General features: G+C 44.3%; 1 protein-coding gene across 3 annotated transcripts in view; it reads left to right on the top strand.

Annotated features, from left to right (window-relative positions):
• ADAMTS9 (ADAM metallopeptidase with thrombospondin type 1 motif 9) overlaps window positions 1-13,301 on the top strand; it is a 169,574-nt gene extending 156,273 nt beyond the window's left edge. For all 3 annotated transcript variants that reach the window (XM_077760261.1, XM_077760262.1, XM_077760259.1), the window contains 2 exons: window positions 9,597-9,691; window positions 11,789-13,301. In XM_077760261.1, coding sequence (XP_077616387.1) covers window positions 9,597-9,686 — 90 coding nt within the window. In that variant the 3' untranslated portion in view covers window positions 9,687-9,691; window positions 11,789-13,301. The remainder of the gene's footprint in view (window positions 1-9,596; window positions 9,692-11,788) is intronic.
• Window positions 13,302-16,739: the final 3,438 nt, after the last annotated feature.

The raw sequence follows: 16,739 nt of genomic DNA, 5'->3' as shown, positions 1-16,739 counted from the left end.
AAACGGGAACCTCTGAGGCAGGGGTAGAATTTTTAACCCCCAGGGGAAATTCTCTTGTATATCCAGGGCAGAAGCTGCTGTGCATTCCAGCCTTCTCTCAGAAGTTCTGAGAACCTGCGACAGGCACCTGACGTACCGGCAAATAGGAAATTGACCAGAGTATGGCCCATGGTCCTAGGTCCTGCTTTAGCCGTGACCTTCACCACGGGGTCTCCTCAGATCTGTGGCTAGGGGAGGACAAAGAGGAAGACAGGGAAAGGGGTTATCGTTCCGAAGTAGGGTTTCCGGATCAAATACAGGACGCCCCGTTGAACTTGAATTTCAAATAAACAAGGAACATTTTTTTTTACTATATGCACACATCTTAAACACCTTGTGGGACATATTTATTCTAAAAATAGTATTTGTTGCTTATTTGAAATTTACATCGAACTCAGTGCCCTGTATTTTTATTTGCTAAACCTTATCAAAATCAGAATATAAAGAAGAAATTCAAGCTGCTTCCCCCCAGTAAGGGAAGAAATATCCAGTGGGGACTTCCCAGGGAAATCCCACAGTTTCCAGAGCCCAAATTTTGAGCTGCCAGTGTTAAATTGGTCTTTGGGGGGAAATATATCTTTTTTCTTGAAGCCAATCAACCACCTCAAATCTTATTCATTAAATGCACACATTGATTGCTTGTAAATCATTAAATGTTTTCCTTTGCACTGAATGGAATAAAGAGAGCTGACAAGAGAGCACACATGCTTTAGAATGTGCTCCCGGATTATAATGTTCTTCCCTACTACTCCTCCTCAAGGTCCATTTATTATGTTTTAGTCACTCCGAGGGACAAAAAAATTAACTCCCCCAAACGCGGTTAGACATGAAGCGTGTTCTGTAGGAAACCGTCTATGTAAACTGTGTAACATAAGTTTCAATCCTGTTAGCCTGTCACAGGATTGTGGTTTTCATCCAGAAACTAAAAATAATTACGGCGGAGAGCGCCACCTTCTGGAGAGAATGATCACTGCCCTGCCAAGATGGGTTGGCTGTTTCCCAAGCGTTTGGGAGAAGTTACCCCTTTCCTGGAGGGAATTGGTTTGACATTTGCCAGCCAGGACTTTTTTCTTTTTTAAAATCGTGGTGTTCCGTGACAGCCCGAGCTCAAAATTAATCTCAAGGGTGTGCCGAGTGCTCCTTATGAATCCCTGGGACCCAGGTGGAGCCACCTCTATGGCTCCCAACGCACTCCCACGTGCTGCTGTGTGTGTCTCACCTGCTTCTGGGGCTCTCAGAGTAGCATCCCCTAAGGATGCTCCACGAACATAGGCCTCCCTGGCCAAAAACATTCGGGAAAAAATTGTATATTTTATTTCCTTCTTGAAGAGGCACAGTGAGCCTGAGCTTACTCAAGGTTGGAATAAAGTATAGAGGAAGGAAGCCTGGGTGCCTTTATCCCAACCAGGGTTGCCCTAAATCGTGATTCTCAAACTGGAGTGTGTATCAGCATCACCTGCAGGCTCGTTCAGACATAGCCAGCCTCAGAAGGGGCCCCAAATGTACATTCCCAGCAATTTCCCGGGTGGTGCTAATGCTCCTGGCCCAAGCCCACACTTCGAGAGCTGTAGACCTAAGTTAGACCAAACCCAGAACCTTCTTCTCAAAGCTACACTTTCTCATTTCCCCCAGATAACCCGGTGTTCCATGGAACACACTTTACCAAACTCCCGTGTTGCCCCCAGCGGCCGAGGCCCCGTCCTCCGTGCTGCTCAGACCCTGGCCAGTCCTCACCTTCTCCTCCCCAAACAGCCCTGCTTTGATTCAGCCTCAGGTTGCCACTCCTTACTTGCCTTCCCTTTTCTGCTGAGAGCTATGGAGAAAAGGCCATAGTGAAAACTTCAGTTCTCCAAACCTGGTTGGCAATACAGTGTTTTTCCCTAAGCAAAGCTACAGGAAGACTCTAGTCATGTGGGGAAACCTGAACCCCCAGAACCACTGTCTCATCATCAGGGGCAAAACTGGTAAAAATAAGTCTCATTGTCGGCCTCACTGTGGGCTCCCCCTGTATGATGAGAAGATGCTTTCTCCTATTTTTAACTAATAGAAATACTACCACTTATTGGGCGTTAATGCGTATACCTGCATTAAACCCCATTTTGCCCGCTTTCTCATCAAATCGTGGAAGGGAGATTGAGGTGGTGGGTGGAGGGTCAGCACGTGATGTTGCTTTGGTGCTGGAATCCAAGATCCAGTCGGTGGCTCTTGGTGCTGAAGTGAAAGCTCATGGCGCCTGCAGAAGGTAGGGTAGAGATTCAGCGCGCAGCCTCGGCAGTCAGGTTGCCTGCATCTGCACTGACTAGCTCGGCCTTCCTGAACGAGTTATGTAACTTCTTGGTGGGGGGTGCATGGGGCACCATTTCTCCATCCATAAAATGAGGAGCATGGGGGCCCTTATCGCTGGGCCCTCGTGGGGCGTATATGAGAGAGGGGTGAAGAGCTGTTTGCACGTCACTGGGCAAACAGCAGGTGCATAATAGGTGTTAGCTCTTGATGTTACAGCGCTTTCCTAGCCCTTAGGCTGGCTGTAAGGTCTTAGAAGCTGGCCAAGACGATGAAGGAAATAGACTGATTTGAGTTGGCAAAGTGGCAGGACAGGGGACCGTGGCCTGAGCCAAGGCTGAGCCTGGACGTGGCTGTCACCCAGAGCACCATGTGGCTTCTATCATGCGAGTCCCCACCCTGCCTGGGAGTGCAGCAGGTGGGACCCCTTGGCCCAGGGGTGCTCCAGCTGCACCTGCTGTGCGTAGGAACAAGAGCTCCTACCCTGCTTGCGAGTGAGCGGCACCCCCCAGGAAGGCGAGCATGGCCTGGATGGAAGATGTTGGAACTTGGAGCTCCTCTGCCAGTGACCTTCTCTGCGCCCTCGACTCACAGATGTGCTCAGGGCAGGAAAAGGCCCTCAGCCCCATCCAGGGGTCTCCCCGGGCTCCACATGCCCATTCCCAGAGCTGCTATCTGCCCCTCCAGGAGGAGGATCAGGAACNAACAAGAGCTCCTACCCTGCTTGCGAGTGAGCGGCACCCCCCAGGAAGGCGAGCATGGCCTGGATGGAAGATGTTGGAACTTGGAGCTCCTCTGCCAGTGACCTTCTCTGCGCCCTCGACTCACAGATGTGCTCAGGGCAGGAAAAGGCCCTCAGCCCCATCCAGGGTTCTCCCCGGGCTCCACATGCCCATTCCCAGAGCTGCTATCTGCCCCTCCAGGAGGAGGATCAGCCTCGAGAGCCTCGAGAGCCAAGCGGAGTGAAGGGAAGTTCACTTCAGGCTGCATGGGAGAGGTGCCCACCAGTCTCCTTGCTTCCTGGCCTGCCTGGGGACTTTGTGGGGTCAGTAAGGAGCGAGGGGGGTNGGGAAGTTCACTTCAGGCTGCATGGGAGAGGTGCCCACCAGTCTCCTTGCTTCCTGGCCTGCCTGGGGACTTTGTGGGGTCAGCAAGGAGCGAGGGGGGGGGCCTGTGTTTCTGAGGCCTGGCCCTAGAGCCTAACCCACATTCCCTGTGCTGAGGGGAGGGTTGTAGATTGAAGAATTGCTTTGAAATGAAAAGTGAAAGAACTTTGTACTGTCATAGAGGAGATGCACTCCATTCATACCTTTGAGCTCATTTACAACCAATGGAGTTAAGGTAACACGAGATAAATATGTCGGCGGGGGGTGGGGGGGAATGCAAGTGTATACGTGGTCCAGATTCAACCCTCATTCATCTTCCACGTACTGCCTCCTATCTCACAGTTCACTTAAGAAAATCCAACTATCCACAAGTATGGTAATCAAATTGCAGGCCAGGAGAGGAAAATTACATTTTAGATACTGCGTACTTTTTCTTCCATACTTTCTGATAGAAGTTAGAGGTTTAAATATATTCTAAATATTAAACAATGTGTATATTTACATATATGTGACTGTCTAGGGTTGTATTGGGAAATATATATGTACCTCCCATGTTTTATGGGCAGTTCAGCACCAGCACACTCCAAAGAAATGTAAATCAGGGCCACCTGGGTGGCTCAGTCAGTTAAGCGTCCGACTCTGTATCTCGGCTCAGGTCATTATCTCCCAGTTTGTGAGTTCGAGCTCTGCATCGGGCTCTGCGCTGCCAGCGCAGAGCCTGCTTGGAATTTCTCTCCCTCTGTCCTTACCCCCACTCGTGTGCTCTCTCTCTCAAAATAAATAAGTAAACTTGGGGGGAAAAAAAAAGGAAAAGAAAATGTAAATCAATGTGCTTCAAGATGTGCTGACTTTCCTAAATCACAGGAACCCACCTTGCCTGGTCATATTGATTGAGAAAGCCAGAAAAAATTTTGAAAAGTATGAAATACAAGCTGTTAATAATGGAGCAGAGATTCACTCGTTTTATAATTATATGTAATAGCTCCAACTAAGCTAACAAAATATTCATTGAAAAGAGATTTTTAGAGGGTTTGTTTTAATGAAGAAATAAAAATGATTTATAATTGGTGTTTCATTGTATGTGAGTGGCTATTTCTAAGATGCTGGAAAGCGTACCTTTTTCTCTAAAATAGGCCCTGTTTCCATGACAATCATGTTTATGCTAACCATTTTCTGAGCATGTTTTTTTCTTTGTATTCTGTAGTAAAAATGATGAGTTTTAGCTCAGACTTTATCTAAATCAAATTAACAGAGTCCCAATTAGTAAAATCGCATGAGCATTTCAAAGCTGTTATAATCACCTTTATAACTACCCAGGCTTTCCCTCTTCTTCCCGAAAACAGGCTATGATGGGGACCCACACATTAGAAACTACCATTATGATAATAATAGCTAATATTTTTTGAGCAGATACATTAGGCCAAGTACTCTGCTAAGCTCTTTACATACATTCTTGCATTTACAGCAGACCTCTGAGGGGAGAAAAATATCCCCATTTTACAGACGCACTAGGAAACTGAGGCTTAGAGAGTTACTTAAAAATGAGACACAAACCCCACCCAGGCAGTTGGACTCTGGTTCTCTCCACTGCTGGGTCAGGAGGGAGTATGAAGAAAGCATGAGCTTGGATGAGATAGAAGACATTCACAGCACATCCGCATTCTGAAGACCCGCAGACCAGGCTCTAGCCTCCAGAGAAGGTCCCTAGCTGGAAGACTGGCTGGTCTGTCATCAGAGCTAGTTTGTGGTGTCAGATTAGCTCCAGAATTAATATGGGTCCTTAAAAGTAGGACCAATTAGGGGCACCTGGGTGGCTCAGTTGGTTAAGCATCTGACTTCCGCTCAGGTCATGATCTCATAGTTCCTGAGTTCAAACTCTGCACTGGGCTCTGTGCTGACAGCTCAGAGCCCGGAGCCTGCTTCAAAATCTGTGTTTCCCTCTCTCTTGGCCGCTCCCCCTTCTCAAAAATGAATAGACATTAATAAGTAAATAAAATTTTTTTAAAAAAATTTAAAAGCAGGACCAGAGTCTTAGAAATCATTCTTCCAGTTCAATATCTGTCATAATCATAGGCAAGCAAATTTTTTAAAGAGAAACTATTTTGTTTTCTTTGTTAAATTGGCAAAGCTTCTTTTGTCTCTTTGTTTTTAGACAAGATGATCTGTTATTTGCAAGAGATTTTCTTTTTTTTAACTTTTTAAATGTTTTTTATTTATTTGTGAGTGAGAAAGAGAGAGAGAGACAGCGTGAGCAGGGGAGGGTCAGAGAGAGAGGGAGACACAGAATCCAAAGCAGGCTCCAGGCTCTGAACTGGCTGTCAGCACAGAGCCCAGCGCAGGGCTCAAACCCATGAACCTTGAGATCATGACCTGAGCTGAAGTCGGCGCTCAACGGACTGAGCCACCCAGGCGCCCCAGCAAGAGATTTTCATAGTGTGGCCATATGAACCAAATTTTCAGGACCTTGAGCCAGTTCTGGGAATGTAGTCTGAAGATATCCTGAAATGCAGGACAAATATGGTTTATCTCAATAGTGGAAGATGTGGACCATCTAAGATGCCAAACATCGTGCAGGAATGGAAGGGTGAGGGGTGGCTGATTTGACATAGTAAATTTACACAGTGAGATATGAAGTCACAATTAGACAAGGAGTTCTTCACGGCGTGGTAAAGTGTTAGGGGAATTAATTAAGCAAGCGATCTGAATTGCAGGTTAAAAAGAAGAGTGTGTATCAGCTTCAGCCTCTCATTCATTCATTCATTCATTCATTCATTTAACAAATGTGTATTTAGTACCACGCTGAGCAGTACACTGTTGGATTCTAGAGACCTTGGAATTTAAAAAGCCATTATACTTGAGCACCGGGGTGGCTCGGTTGGTTAAGCATTCACCTCTTGGTTTCAGCTCAGGTCATGAGTTCTTAGGGTTCGAGCCCTGCATCAGACTTTGCACTGACAGTGCTGAGCCTGCTTGGGGTTCTCTCTTTCCCTGTCTCTCTGCCCCTCCCATGCACATGCGCACTTGCTCTCCCTTTGTGCCTCTCTCTCTCTCTCTCAAAATAAATAAACTTTAAAAACAAAAGAAGACACTGACCTTGCCATTATGGGACTTACATTCTAGCAGGAAGACAGATGTAAAGAAAGAATTACCCAGTTTTAGAGGATGCTATGTGGCAGGCAACTGAGTAAGGAAGATTTCTAAGAGGAAGTGGCTGCGGGGCTGGGTTCTAAAGAATCTAACAGTCAAAAAGTGGGGTGGTTGAGTGCACACAGAAGGGCAAGGGACACGGAAGAGAGTTCCATCCATAGGGAATGGTGTTGCACGTGCAAAGTCCCTGTGTTATAAGGCACATGTCAGAAGAACAACCCAAAGAAATGCCAAGGTCAGGGATGGGGTGGAGGGAAATGATAGTATCTAGAGAGTTGCAAGGTGAATCTGGAGAGGTAGGAAGGGGTAGACCAGGGGCCAGCAAACTTTTTCTGGGAAAAACTGAATAATTCATATTTATTTATAAATATTTTAGACTTTGCCACCCAGGTGGCAAAAATCAGTGCTTTTATCTATGTATTTATAACGAGCAAAAACAAATTTGCACAGAATTTTTTATTCAATTTTAAAAATAATAATCGAGTACAATTTTTAAACATATTTACCAGTGAGAACAATGGAATATTTGGGAATGATCATATTTTGCTTCAGTTAGCTGCACATTTTGCTTAATTCTCTGTTATCAAAACTGATTATAAGTATTTATTTGTTAATGCTGGTCAGCGATGAGACTGTCCGTATTTCATCTTATAAACATTCATTTACACAAATAGGTATTGTCAAACCCTGATACAGTCCACACCCATATCATTTTAATTGAGCATATTCGTGCCTTGGCAAGCATTTCTGGAATTCTATTAGATTCAAGCCCTTGCTGTTGAAGGCAAGATAGAAGCTCCTCAGATGCCTTGTTATGTAGATTTTGAAATAGGAAATTTGCTTGGCACTTACCTCCCAATCCAGAACATGCCGCTGGTACTGTCGCTCAAGCTCACAAGGTATATTCACCAAAAATTTATGTGGCTTGAGATATAGGTTCTTAACTCTCCGCAGAATGGAGCGTACATAAAGCGCTTTGCATGATTAGATAGGAACACTGAATCGACATTGAAATGACTTTACCACCGTGTAAGCTGTGCCTATAAATTCAGTGTCGCCTTGACATTTAGATTCCATTCCTTAAGAAATATGGTCTGATCCATGGCAAGAGCCAGTGTCCAAAGCCGTGAGTATCCAGTCACAGTGACTAAGAACAGTTCTCATTCAGAAACATGTTAATCCCCAGCTCTGAGCTCAAAAGTTCACCATCAAACCTGCCCACTGCTAAGGCAATCAGGCTGCTAGATTGTAACATGGGCCAGGACGTTCCGTTTCTAGTTCTGACCAAAAAATGTTTATAAAACTGATGCTGGATAAGTTTGTGGTAGCAAAAAGCTGTTCATCTTGGTTCTGTAACACCTGATAGATGCTTCTATTTTCCATCAAGCACCGACTGATGGATAACATATCGAATAATTAGAGGCTTCAGACAGCTTACGTTTTTATGAGCTTTGTCAATTTGACCAACTATAGCTTTCTCTGCATTCATATACTTTTTTTTTTTTAAACCTCTGTCAGTTGTCCACACATCTTGGTAGATTCCACATCAGCTGTTCTGCACTAGTGTTTTCTCAGCCTCTTTGAAATTGTCTTGCCTGAATTTGTTTCACACAGACTATTCACAGAAGCCACTCTGTGGTCACTTCACACTCAGCATCATCTCCTCAAATAAACAACTGAATGACACCCATAATACCTACCTATCAACTCATCAAGAGCCAAAAAAAAAAGGCCACCTAAAATTATTCACCTCGTGTGTTAATTGATTATTGATGTTATTTTCAATGTCATCGACTTTTCAAGCAACTGTTCCTCCCAAAAGGATAGTAGTCTTGATCAATTTATTTTCTCTGGACACACTTGTTGAGTTGTTCACAATGAAACGAGATGCCATTAACTCCCCAGGGGGCAAATTGTTTTCCCCGCTTAACTAACACATCAGCCACCTGGAGACTTAACTTTTTTGGTTTCATTGTTTATTTTTACTCAGTTCATTTGAAAAAATTTTTTTAATGTTTTTTAGTTTTGAGAGACATAGAAAGACAGAGCATGAGCAGGGGAAGGGCAGAGAGAGAGGGAGACAGAGAACCTGAAGCAGGCTCCAGGCTCCGAGCTATCAGCACAGAGCCTGACGCAGGGCTCAAACTCACAGACCGTGAGGTCATGACCTGAGCAGAAGTCGGATGCTTAACTGACTGAGCCACCCAGGCGCCTGTACTGAGTTTCAGTTTTATATTGTGCTATGAGGAAATTATGCTACGGTGCAGTCTTCTATTTTGAATTTTCTAAATTTATGAGCATTGCTTTCCTTATGAGTTGGGAATGTGTGCTGCAGCTGAGGTTGGTAATGATGGTGTATATTGTTTTCTTCTGGCACGGCTGCGGTGTCCTTGCACGAGAAACACAGGGCTTTGCCATCTCAATTTGATAACAGAATAGTTCACATACCACAGTACCCTCACGGAGCAACAGGCAAAGTCGCTTTTCTTTTTTTGTTCTGACATGACCCTGGTGATGATAAAAAATAAAATGTTACGATAGGGGAACACGCACGGCATTCCACACACTGCCAGATCACAACTGCATCACCGTGGTGTGCAGCGTGCTGAGTATTTGTATAAAGCCACAAGAGCTGCCTCCACTACTCATGCCCTTCTAAGTGAATGAATGAACATGGCTGTGTTCCGATAAAACTTTATTACGGACACCGACACTTGAATTTCGTGTCATTTACAAATATCAGGAGATATTGTTCTTGGTTTGCCTCTTCTCAGCCATTTAGAAATGTAAACACTATTCTTGATTGATGATCGATGAGCCGTAAGAAATGGGTGGCAAGCTGGATTGGACCCACAGACCATAGTCTGTTGCCTCTGCTTTAGACCGTGTGAGGATGTTGGGCTCTGCTTCTATTCAGAAGGCCTACCTACTGTGCGGGGAAGACACATGTCCTCAAAAGCCAGTGCAAGCCCTGGAAACACTGGTCAAGCAGGTGGTCTGAGATCGTGTGTTTTCTTGCAGGATGGTACCCGAGTCATAGGAAAATGCGGTGGCTACTGTGGAAAATGTACTCCATCCTCTGGCACTGGTCTGGAGGTTCGAATCTTATAGTCAAGGTAAGCAGGTCCCACGTTTCTCTCTCTCTCTCTCTCTCTCTCATTCTTTCTGTAAACTCATGATTAGCCAATGTAGGCAGGTCAGTTGCCCCCGGAAAGGTTTACTATTAAGCATCTTGAAACTGACTCGGTATTCTGGCTTTTTCTCTCCTGTTCATCTGTCCTGTTCATCTCTTCTCCACTCTTGGATATGAGGTCCCCAGGCTTTCTGCATCAGAGTCCTCTGCAGTATTTTTTTAAAAACGTACTGGGCTCCATCTCTAGAGGTCCTTATGTCTCTGGGACATCTCAGAATCTGTATTTTTGATACAAGGAATTCCAATTCAAGTGACTTATGGATTAACTTTTGAGATTCTGTCCCAGAGTATTGCATTAATACTATTAATGACATTCATTGAGCCCTGACAATGTGTCAGGCCAAGTGCTTACTTGACATTATTTCATTGAACCTCACAATAAAGCCACAAAATGGGCCACTTATCCTTATTGTACAGCTAGAAGCCTAGGCCCACATAATTCAATGGCTTCTTAAGATCACAGTAAATTCCTTTGGTGGAGCCCATCCATGTGCTACACCAGAGCGAGTGCTCTCAGTTAACGCACTGCTCCACACGCGTGTGACTCACCATGTCGTCCATGGACTAGCAGGATCAGCATCAGCTGGGAACTTGTTGGAAGGCAAAGTCTCAGGCCTTACCCTAGACTTACAAAATCAGAACCTGCATTTGAACAAATCTACATTAGAGTCATGCATGGGAAGGTTTGAGAATTCCTGGTCGGACTACATTATGCCAGCAAGTGCTCCCTCTGCTGGCCAGAGGAATGAATTGTTCGCTCTTTTTCTGGTCCCAGAGCCTTTAGCTACAAGGTATGAGTTCAGCCAAGTCGTGCAACCCTTCTACAACTTATTTCAATCTTTCAACTGTCCATTCTCCTGTAGGGCTCTTCAAGATCCTGACACAGGAGCACCTACTTGACGCTTATGTATCCGTGTTTCACTGTTTGATTGAACTCCATATTCAAAATTATGGTCTTAAGTTACGATTGCTTCCATTCCAAGAGGCAACAGGAAAAAAAAAAAAAAAGAAACTTAACATCTTAAATAACTGAGAAATCCAAGCAGTGGTCTAGCTTCAGGCATAGCTGGATCCAGAGGCTCAAACAGAGTCATCAGGACTCTTTGGTTCTCCCATCAGTCAGCAAGGCTTGCTTCATTCTCAGGCAGACCATTTCCCCAGCACCATGAGCTGCCCCCAAATAAACACTCACATCCAGCATTCATTCTGCACAAGAACTCATGCTCTTGTTCATCACATGGGTGCTTCTGAACCAATCCCAAAGTCCAGGAGACTGCACTCAGGTACCCACCCGGAGGCGGGTGATTGACAACTTATTTAGAAGAGGAAGGAAGAGTTTGTTATCAAGAAAGAGGAGATAGGATGGAGGCAGCCAGAGTCGGCAGGGATCCATGAGAGATCCCCATTTTAAGTGTATTTTACATATTTGGTATCTAATAAAATAGTTTTGTGTGTGTTTACCTGTAGTAAAATTTGAGTGAGTGTGAATATATATAATATTTCCATATATGTCTAGGAAAAAAACTAGATGAAAATGTACCAGTATTTGAAGAGCATTGTCTCCTGTGGGAGGTTTCAGGCTAGTAGTTTATTCTAGTCTATATACTCCCCTGAAAGGTCCATGTTTCCATGACAGACCTACATCACTTTTTAGAAAAATTTTTTAATGTTTATTTTTTGAGAGAGAGAGAGAATGTGTGTGTGTGTGAGTGGGGGAGGGGGAGGAGCAGAGAGAGAAGGAGACACAGAATCCAAAGCAGGCTCCAGGCTCTGAGCTGTCAGCACAGAGCCCGACACAGGGCTCGAACTCATGAACCGTGAGATCATGACCTGAGCCGAAGTCGGACGCTTAACTGACTGAGCCACCCAGGCGCCCTGATACATCACTTTTAAAATCCAGAGAAGTTAATAAGTGTCATTTTTTAAATTCTATATATAAAAATCTATGGATTACCTACTCTTGACTTCTGGCATTTGATACAGGAGATTGACTTTCCTTGTTTGGTTTGTTTATTTCCAGGTGCTCTGAAGAGGAAGCCATTATGGGATAGATGAAGGATAGTAATGCAATACCTCCACCTTAAATTTGTGTGCATGTGGGTGTGTGAGGAATGTATGAGTGTGTGTGCGTGTACATATGCACATATATACATATATACACACACATATATATAGCTGTATATATATATGTGTGTGTATATATATGTGAAATATCCTAATGATGTAAAGTTTAATATTTATGTTTGAAATTATTTATTGTGATGTAATATTTTTGTACGTAAAATGATTCTATTATGACTGCTTTTTGCATTATTTTGTCCCTTGCAGTCAAATCACTGCATTTTACGTACTCTACATTATATGTAGTACTATGACAAAGGTGATCCTTCATTATCACGGTACACTATCGTTTACTTCCTATCTGTAAATATTTTACTGTGACTTTCCAGAAATTGTCATTTGTCTTTTTGAAACAACCTAGCTGCCATCAAGGTGCTACAGAGTCGTGTCCGTGTATCTTGGCGTTTCTAGGAAAGTATCAGCCGATAAGTAATGTAGTCACGCCACAGATTCTACCAGCTACTAGTTATGTTAACTATCTATTCAGTTTCATGTGATCTCTGGGAAAAAAAAATTGCTGCCTTGGTGCTATATAATGTATATATTTAAGCGATTATCAGACTCAGAAATGTAAGCATTTTTAATAAAAGGGAGGAATAGGACAGAATGCAATGGACAGAATCACTTGGAAAAGTAAGACCACTTGCTTGTCCCTACGTGTCCTTATCTTTGGACATGCTTGTTGTGGAAGAGAATTGGACTCTGTTCTTCTTGTTACCGTTATTAATACTTTGCTTCAGTTCATGGTGCCTCGGTCTCTCTGAAGTTAAATGGAGCATACCCCAACGCAGCTTCCTTACAGAGTGATATTGAGAGAGTGAGATCCTCTCAACATTTTGCCAAGATGTTCTAAAATCGTGTCCACGTTTATCAGCTGCAAGACAGAGGATGCTCGGGATGGGGTGACCTTGGGCACCCCCAGCACACCTGGACAAGTTCAAAACTAGTTCCTAATCATCAGGATGCCTAAACGCATCGACTGGTGACATGACTTTTCTTCTGGCCGTGAGCCTCAGAGCCTGCCAGGGTTCATGGCTGCTGCAGTAATTAGCATTTGTGAGAAGACACAAACAGTGGATTAGAAGATGCTGGAGTCTTTCTGATCTTCCACGAATCCCCTCTTTGTTACTTATTTCCAAAACAGAGGTGCTGAAGTCCGTGTCTCTCGGCCCTTCCGACCTGATAGAAGGGGATTCAATGCCGATGGCCCACGGCAGACATTCAGTGTTTGAAATCCTGCCTACTTCCAAAACCCAAAGAGATTAGAAAAAAACCTAGGAGTATCCTCCAAGCCCAAACAAACTCCAGAGTGCTCCAGAAGAAGTTATACTCAGTGTATGAATAAGTGTTATTCTCCTTTATTAATACATTGTGAAAATATACTATGAATAAATACCATGACCACATCTAAACATTTGTATTTCCCATGGTTTCTGGACTCTTGATTCAAGTAGGAATGAAAATACATCTATTTTTTTTTTTAAGATTGCCAGATTGAGAAGAAATGCATATTTTCTTAATTCCATTGATTACAGTTGCCATATTCCAGAGGCAGATAAGGGACAGGGTCTGTCCCTGAAGTCTGCTTTTTAATCATTCATGTCTCTTCTGAAGGGGTGTGTGTGATAGGGAACAAATGAACAAACCAAACGGGAGATTTAACAAACAAAACGGGAGATTTAAACCCTTTTAAGATTTAAGTGGGTTTAGGGGCTTACTTGTTAATTTTCTGTAGCAATAGTTTCTACTCTATAGACCGAATGGTGTCCAAGGAAATGAGAGCTTTCCAAAGAAGTCTAATAAACAGCAAAGAGTAGGTAGACGTTGCCCCTTGCCCCCGCCTGCTTAATTGTTTTTGCTCATCCTAATAACCACCAAGTAAATGTTCACGTATAGCGAATAAGTGGCTGTCCCCAAAAGAACCCTGTTTGGCTGTGATTGGATTACATGTCCACTTCCGGACCAGTCATGTTGTTGAGGGGGCCGATAGCATGTACCACCTAGAGTTGGGTGATTGACAGCCTCAGCTGGAGAGAGACAGTTCCCAGAGGGAAAGGTTTTGTTTTCAGAAAAAGATAGTATAAAGACAGACAAAACGCAAAGGTATCCACTCCAGATTCTGTGTGGGGTGTGCGTGTGTGTCTGTGTCTGTGTATGTGTTTGCATGCATAAGCGAACTCAAATCCTACAGCTCATACCGTAGTCCCACCCCTTATCGGCCCTAAGCATCATCTAAGACTTGGGTTCTAGGCCTTTCTCTGACATATACTAACTGTCTGATCCTGAGCCTTAGTTTCTTCCTTTGTAAAATGAGGCTGTTAGCAGTTCCACCACTTACTTGTGAGATTGTTTTCTGAAGACCCTTTCAGCCCTACATCAATGGTGGCAAAGAGACGCCCTCAAACTGTGCCTCCACAAGTTTAAATGGATTTACAGCAGTGAAGACATAAGCCGTTTCGGTCAGGAATTGCATTCTGCTGCTAATTTCAGAGAGCTGACTGCAGTGGCTTAAAGCATGAGAAAATGTATTTCAGGGGTGCCTGGTGGCCCAGTCGGTGAAGCGTCCAACTTTGGCTCAGCTCGTGATCTCACAGTTCTTGGGTTTGAGGCTTGTGTCAGGCTCTGTGCTGACAGCTCAGAGCCTGGAGCCTTCTTTGGCTTCTGTGTCTCCCTCTCTCTCTGCCCTGCTCACTTGCGTGTACGCTCTCTCTCACATATAAATAAACATTAAAAAAATTTATGTGTATTTCACTGTTATGTAAAAGAAGCCTGGACATATGGCAACTCAACAAAATCATCAGGGACAGTTTCTTTCTCCGTCTCCTGTCCTCAATCCTCCATGTTTCAACATGGCTGCTAGGGTTCTAGCAATCACTCCCAAATTCCAGGCAACAAGAAAACGGAAGTGGAGGAAAAGGGTAAAAAGTGGCCTGGTCCCAGCTCTCTATTCTTTTAAAAAGGTTTTCCAGAAACCTCATTTAACAAATTCCCCTTTAGCTTCTCAGGCAGAAATTAGGCGTGTGGTTGCATCTAGGCAGCAAGAAGCAGTGGGGGGAAAGGTTGCTTCTCCGAGCACATTGCCAAACTGAATAAAAGGAGGGATCTGTCCCTCCAAAAGAATGCAGAATGAATGAGAGAGGCAATTAAAAGTCCCTGATAGGTTCAAGTACAGAGATTCGAGGGAGTGGTTTAGAAGCAATTATCACCAAGTAAGCAAGAGATAATAAGATCTGGGCTAAAGTTGTGACCGTTGTAATTGTAGAAAATTACAGCGTGATATAGGTGGTGAGATTAACAGGAGCTGACAGTGGATAGATCCAGGGTGGACTGTGGGAGAGAAGGCACTGGTAAGTGTTCAGAGATGAGGTTTCTTTTGCTTGCAAATAAAGCCAAGGTGATACAAAGATGAATGTGTAGATGGCTGAATGGACAGATACAATCTTCGAGTCTGTTAATCTTTTACGTTTTCATAGCAGGATATAAATTAAATGTTGTCTTTCTTCCCTTTTCATCCATTTGTGTATCTAAGTAATATTTATTGCACACATGCGAATTTCCAGGCATGTTCTGGGAACTAGGGGTGCCGCTGTATATTAGGGTACAGGCTGGAGACTGTATGAGTCCACTAGGGGGCGCCATCACAAAATACCGCAGAGTGGGTGGCTTACACAATGGAAATTTATTCACACAGTTCTGGAGGCTAGAAGTCCAAGGTCAAATGCCTCACCTGGGTCAGACATCTCTTCCTAGTTCATAGGTATCTCTTTTCTGGCTGTGTCCTCACATGGGCTTTACTTGATGTGAGCACTGAGAAAGATTGAGATCTGTGGTGTCTCTGTTTCTCCTCATGAGGACACCAGTTCTATTGGGGAGGTCCCCACCCTTACGACCTCATTTAACTTGGACTACTCCCTTATAGGCCATGTGTCCAAACACAGCCACATTAGGGGTTAGGGAGTTTTGGGGAGACACAATTCAGTTGCTAACAGAGGCCATAAGGGAGAGATCCCAAAATAAGATGGATATTTGTTTCTCTCTTCTCACCATGCTGAGGTCAGATCTGGTTGGTGAGAGGACTTGGGCTCCTTCTGGTTTGCTGCTTAGCCATCCTGACCCCACCTGAGGTTAGCCTGCAGGAAGGGGGCAATCATTTTCAGGCAAGATCTGGAAGTTAAAGGACTTTTATTCACCACTTGCTGGCAATTGCTCCGATGCATTGCCTTGTCTAGCTGCAAGGGAGGCTGAGAAATGTGCTCTCTAGTGGGCAGCCGCACACCCAGCAAATGCCACGTGGAGGTGGGGGCTCTGCTATTAAAAGGATGAAGGGAAGGACGGCTGATGGGCAAAATGGCGGCTTCTGCCGCCAGCAGAAAAAAACCTGCCCAAGTGTCTGCCCTTCCGAGCTTACGTTTCAGTGGTGACAGATGGAAAAGAAAATAGGCAAAGACACAACCAGACCCCTCCACCGTCGTTTTCCAGCAGTAAATCTGACCCTGTTTTCCCCAGTGGCCATCCCGATAACACCGTGGCAGGCCGTGGCAGTCCCTCAGCATCGAGAGCCTCAGAGCCAACGCTTTCACACCTGCTGCTCTGCCCTTTGCCTTTGTGTATCCATTTCTCTGTCTCTTCTGATACAAAAGTAACGGATAGTAAGCTAAACCTAGTGTGTGGGGTGGTGAGAAGGAATAGAGGGAGAAATGAAGTGAGAAGATGATCAGGAAGTGCCCGGTGTCCTGAGGTGAGTGTGTTGCTATTCTACTTTTATTTTATTTTTTCTAAGATTTATTTATTTTTGACAAAGAGACAGAGACAGAGCACGAGCAGGGAGGGACAGAGAGAGAGGGAGACAC

The sequence above is a fragment of the Crocuta crocuta genome, unplaced genomic scaffold (assembly GCF_008692635.1).
Source record: "Crocuta crocuta isolate KB4526 unplaced genomic scaffold, BGI_CrCroc_1.0 scaffold213, whole genome shotgun sequence".
Lineage (NCBI taxonomy): Eukaryota > Metazoa > Chordata > Mammalia > Carnivora > Hyaenidae > Crocuta > Crocuta crocuta.
The sequence above is the reverse complement of the archived record's forward strand: the minus strand, read 5'-3'. Positions and strand labels throughout refer to the sequence as shown.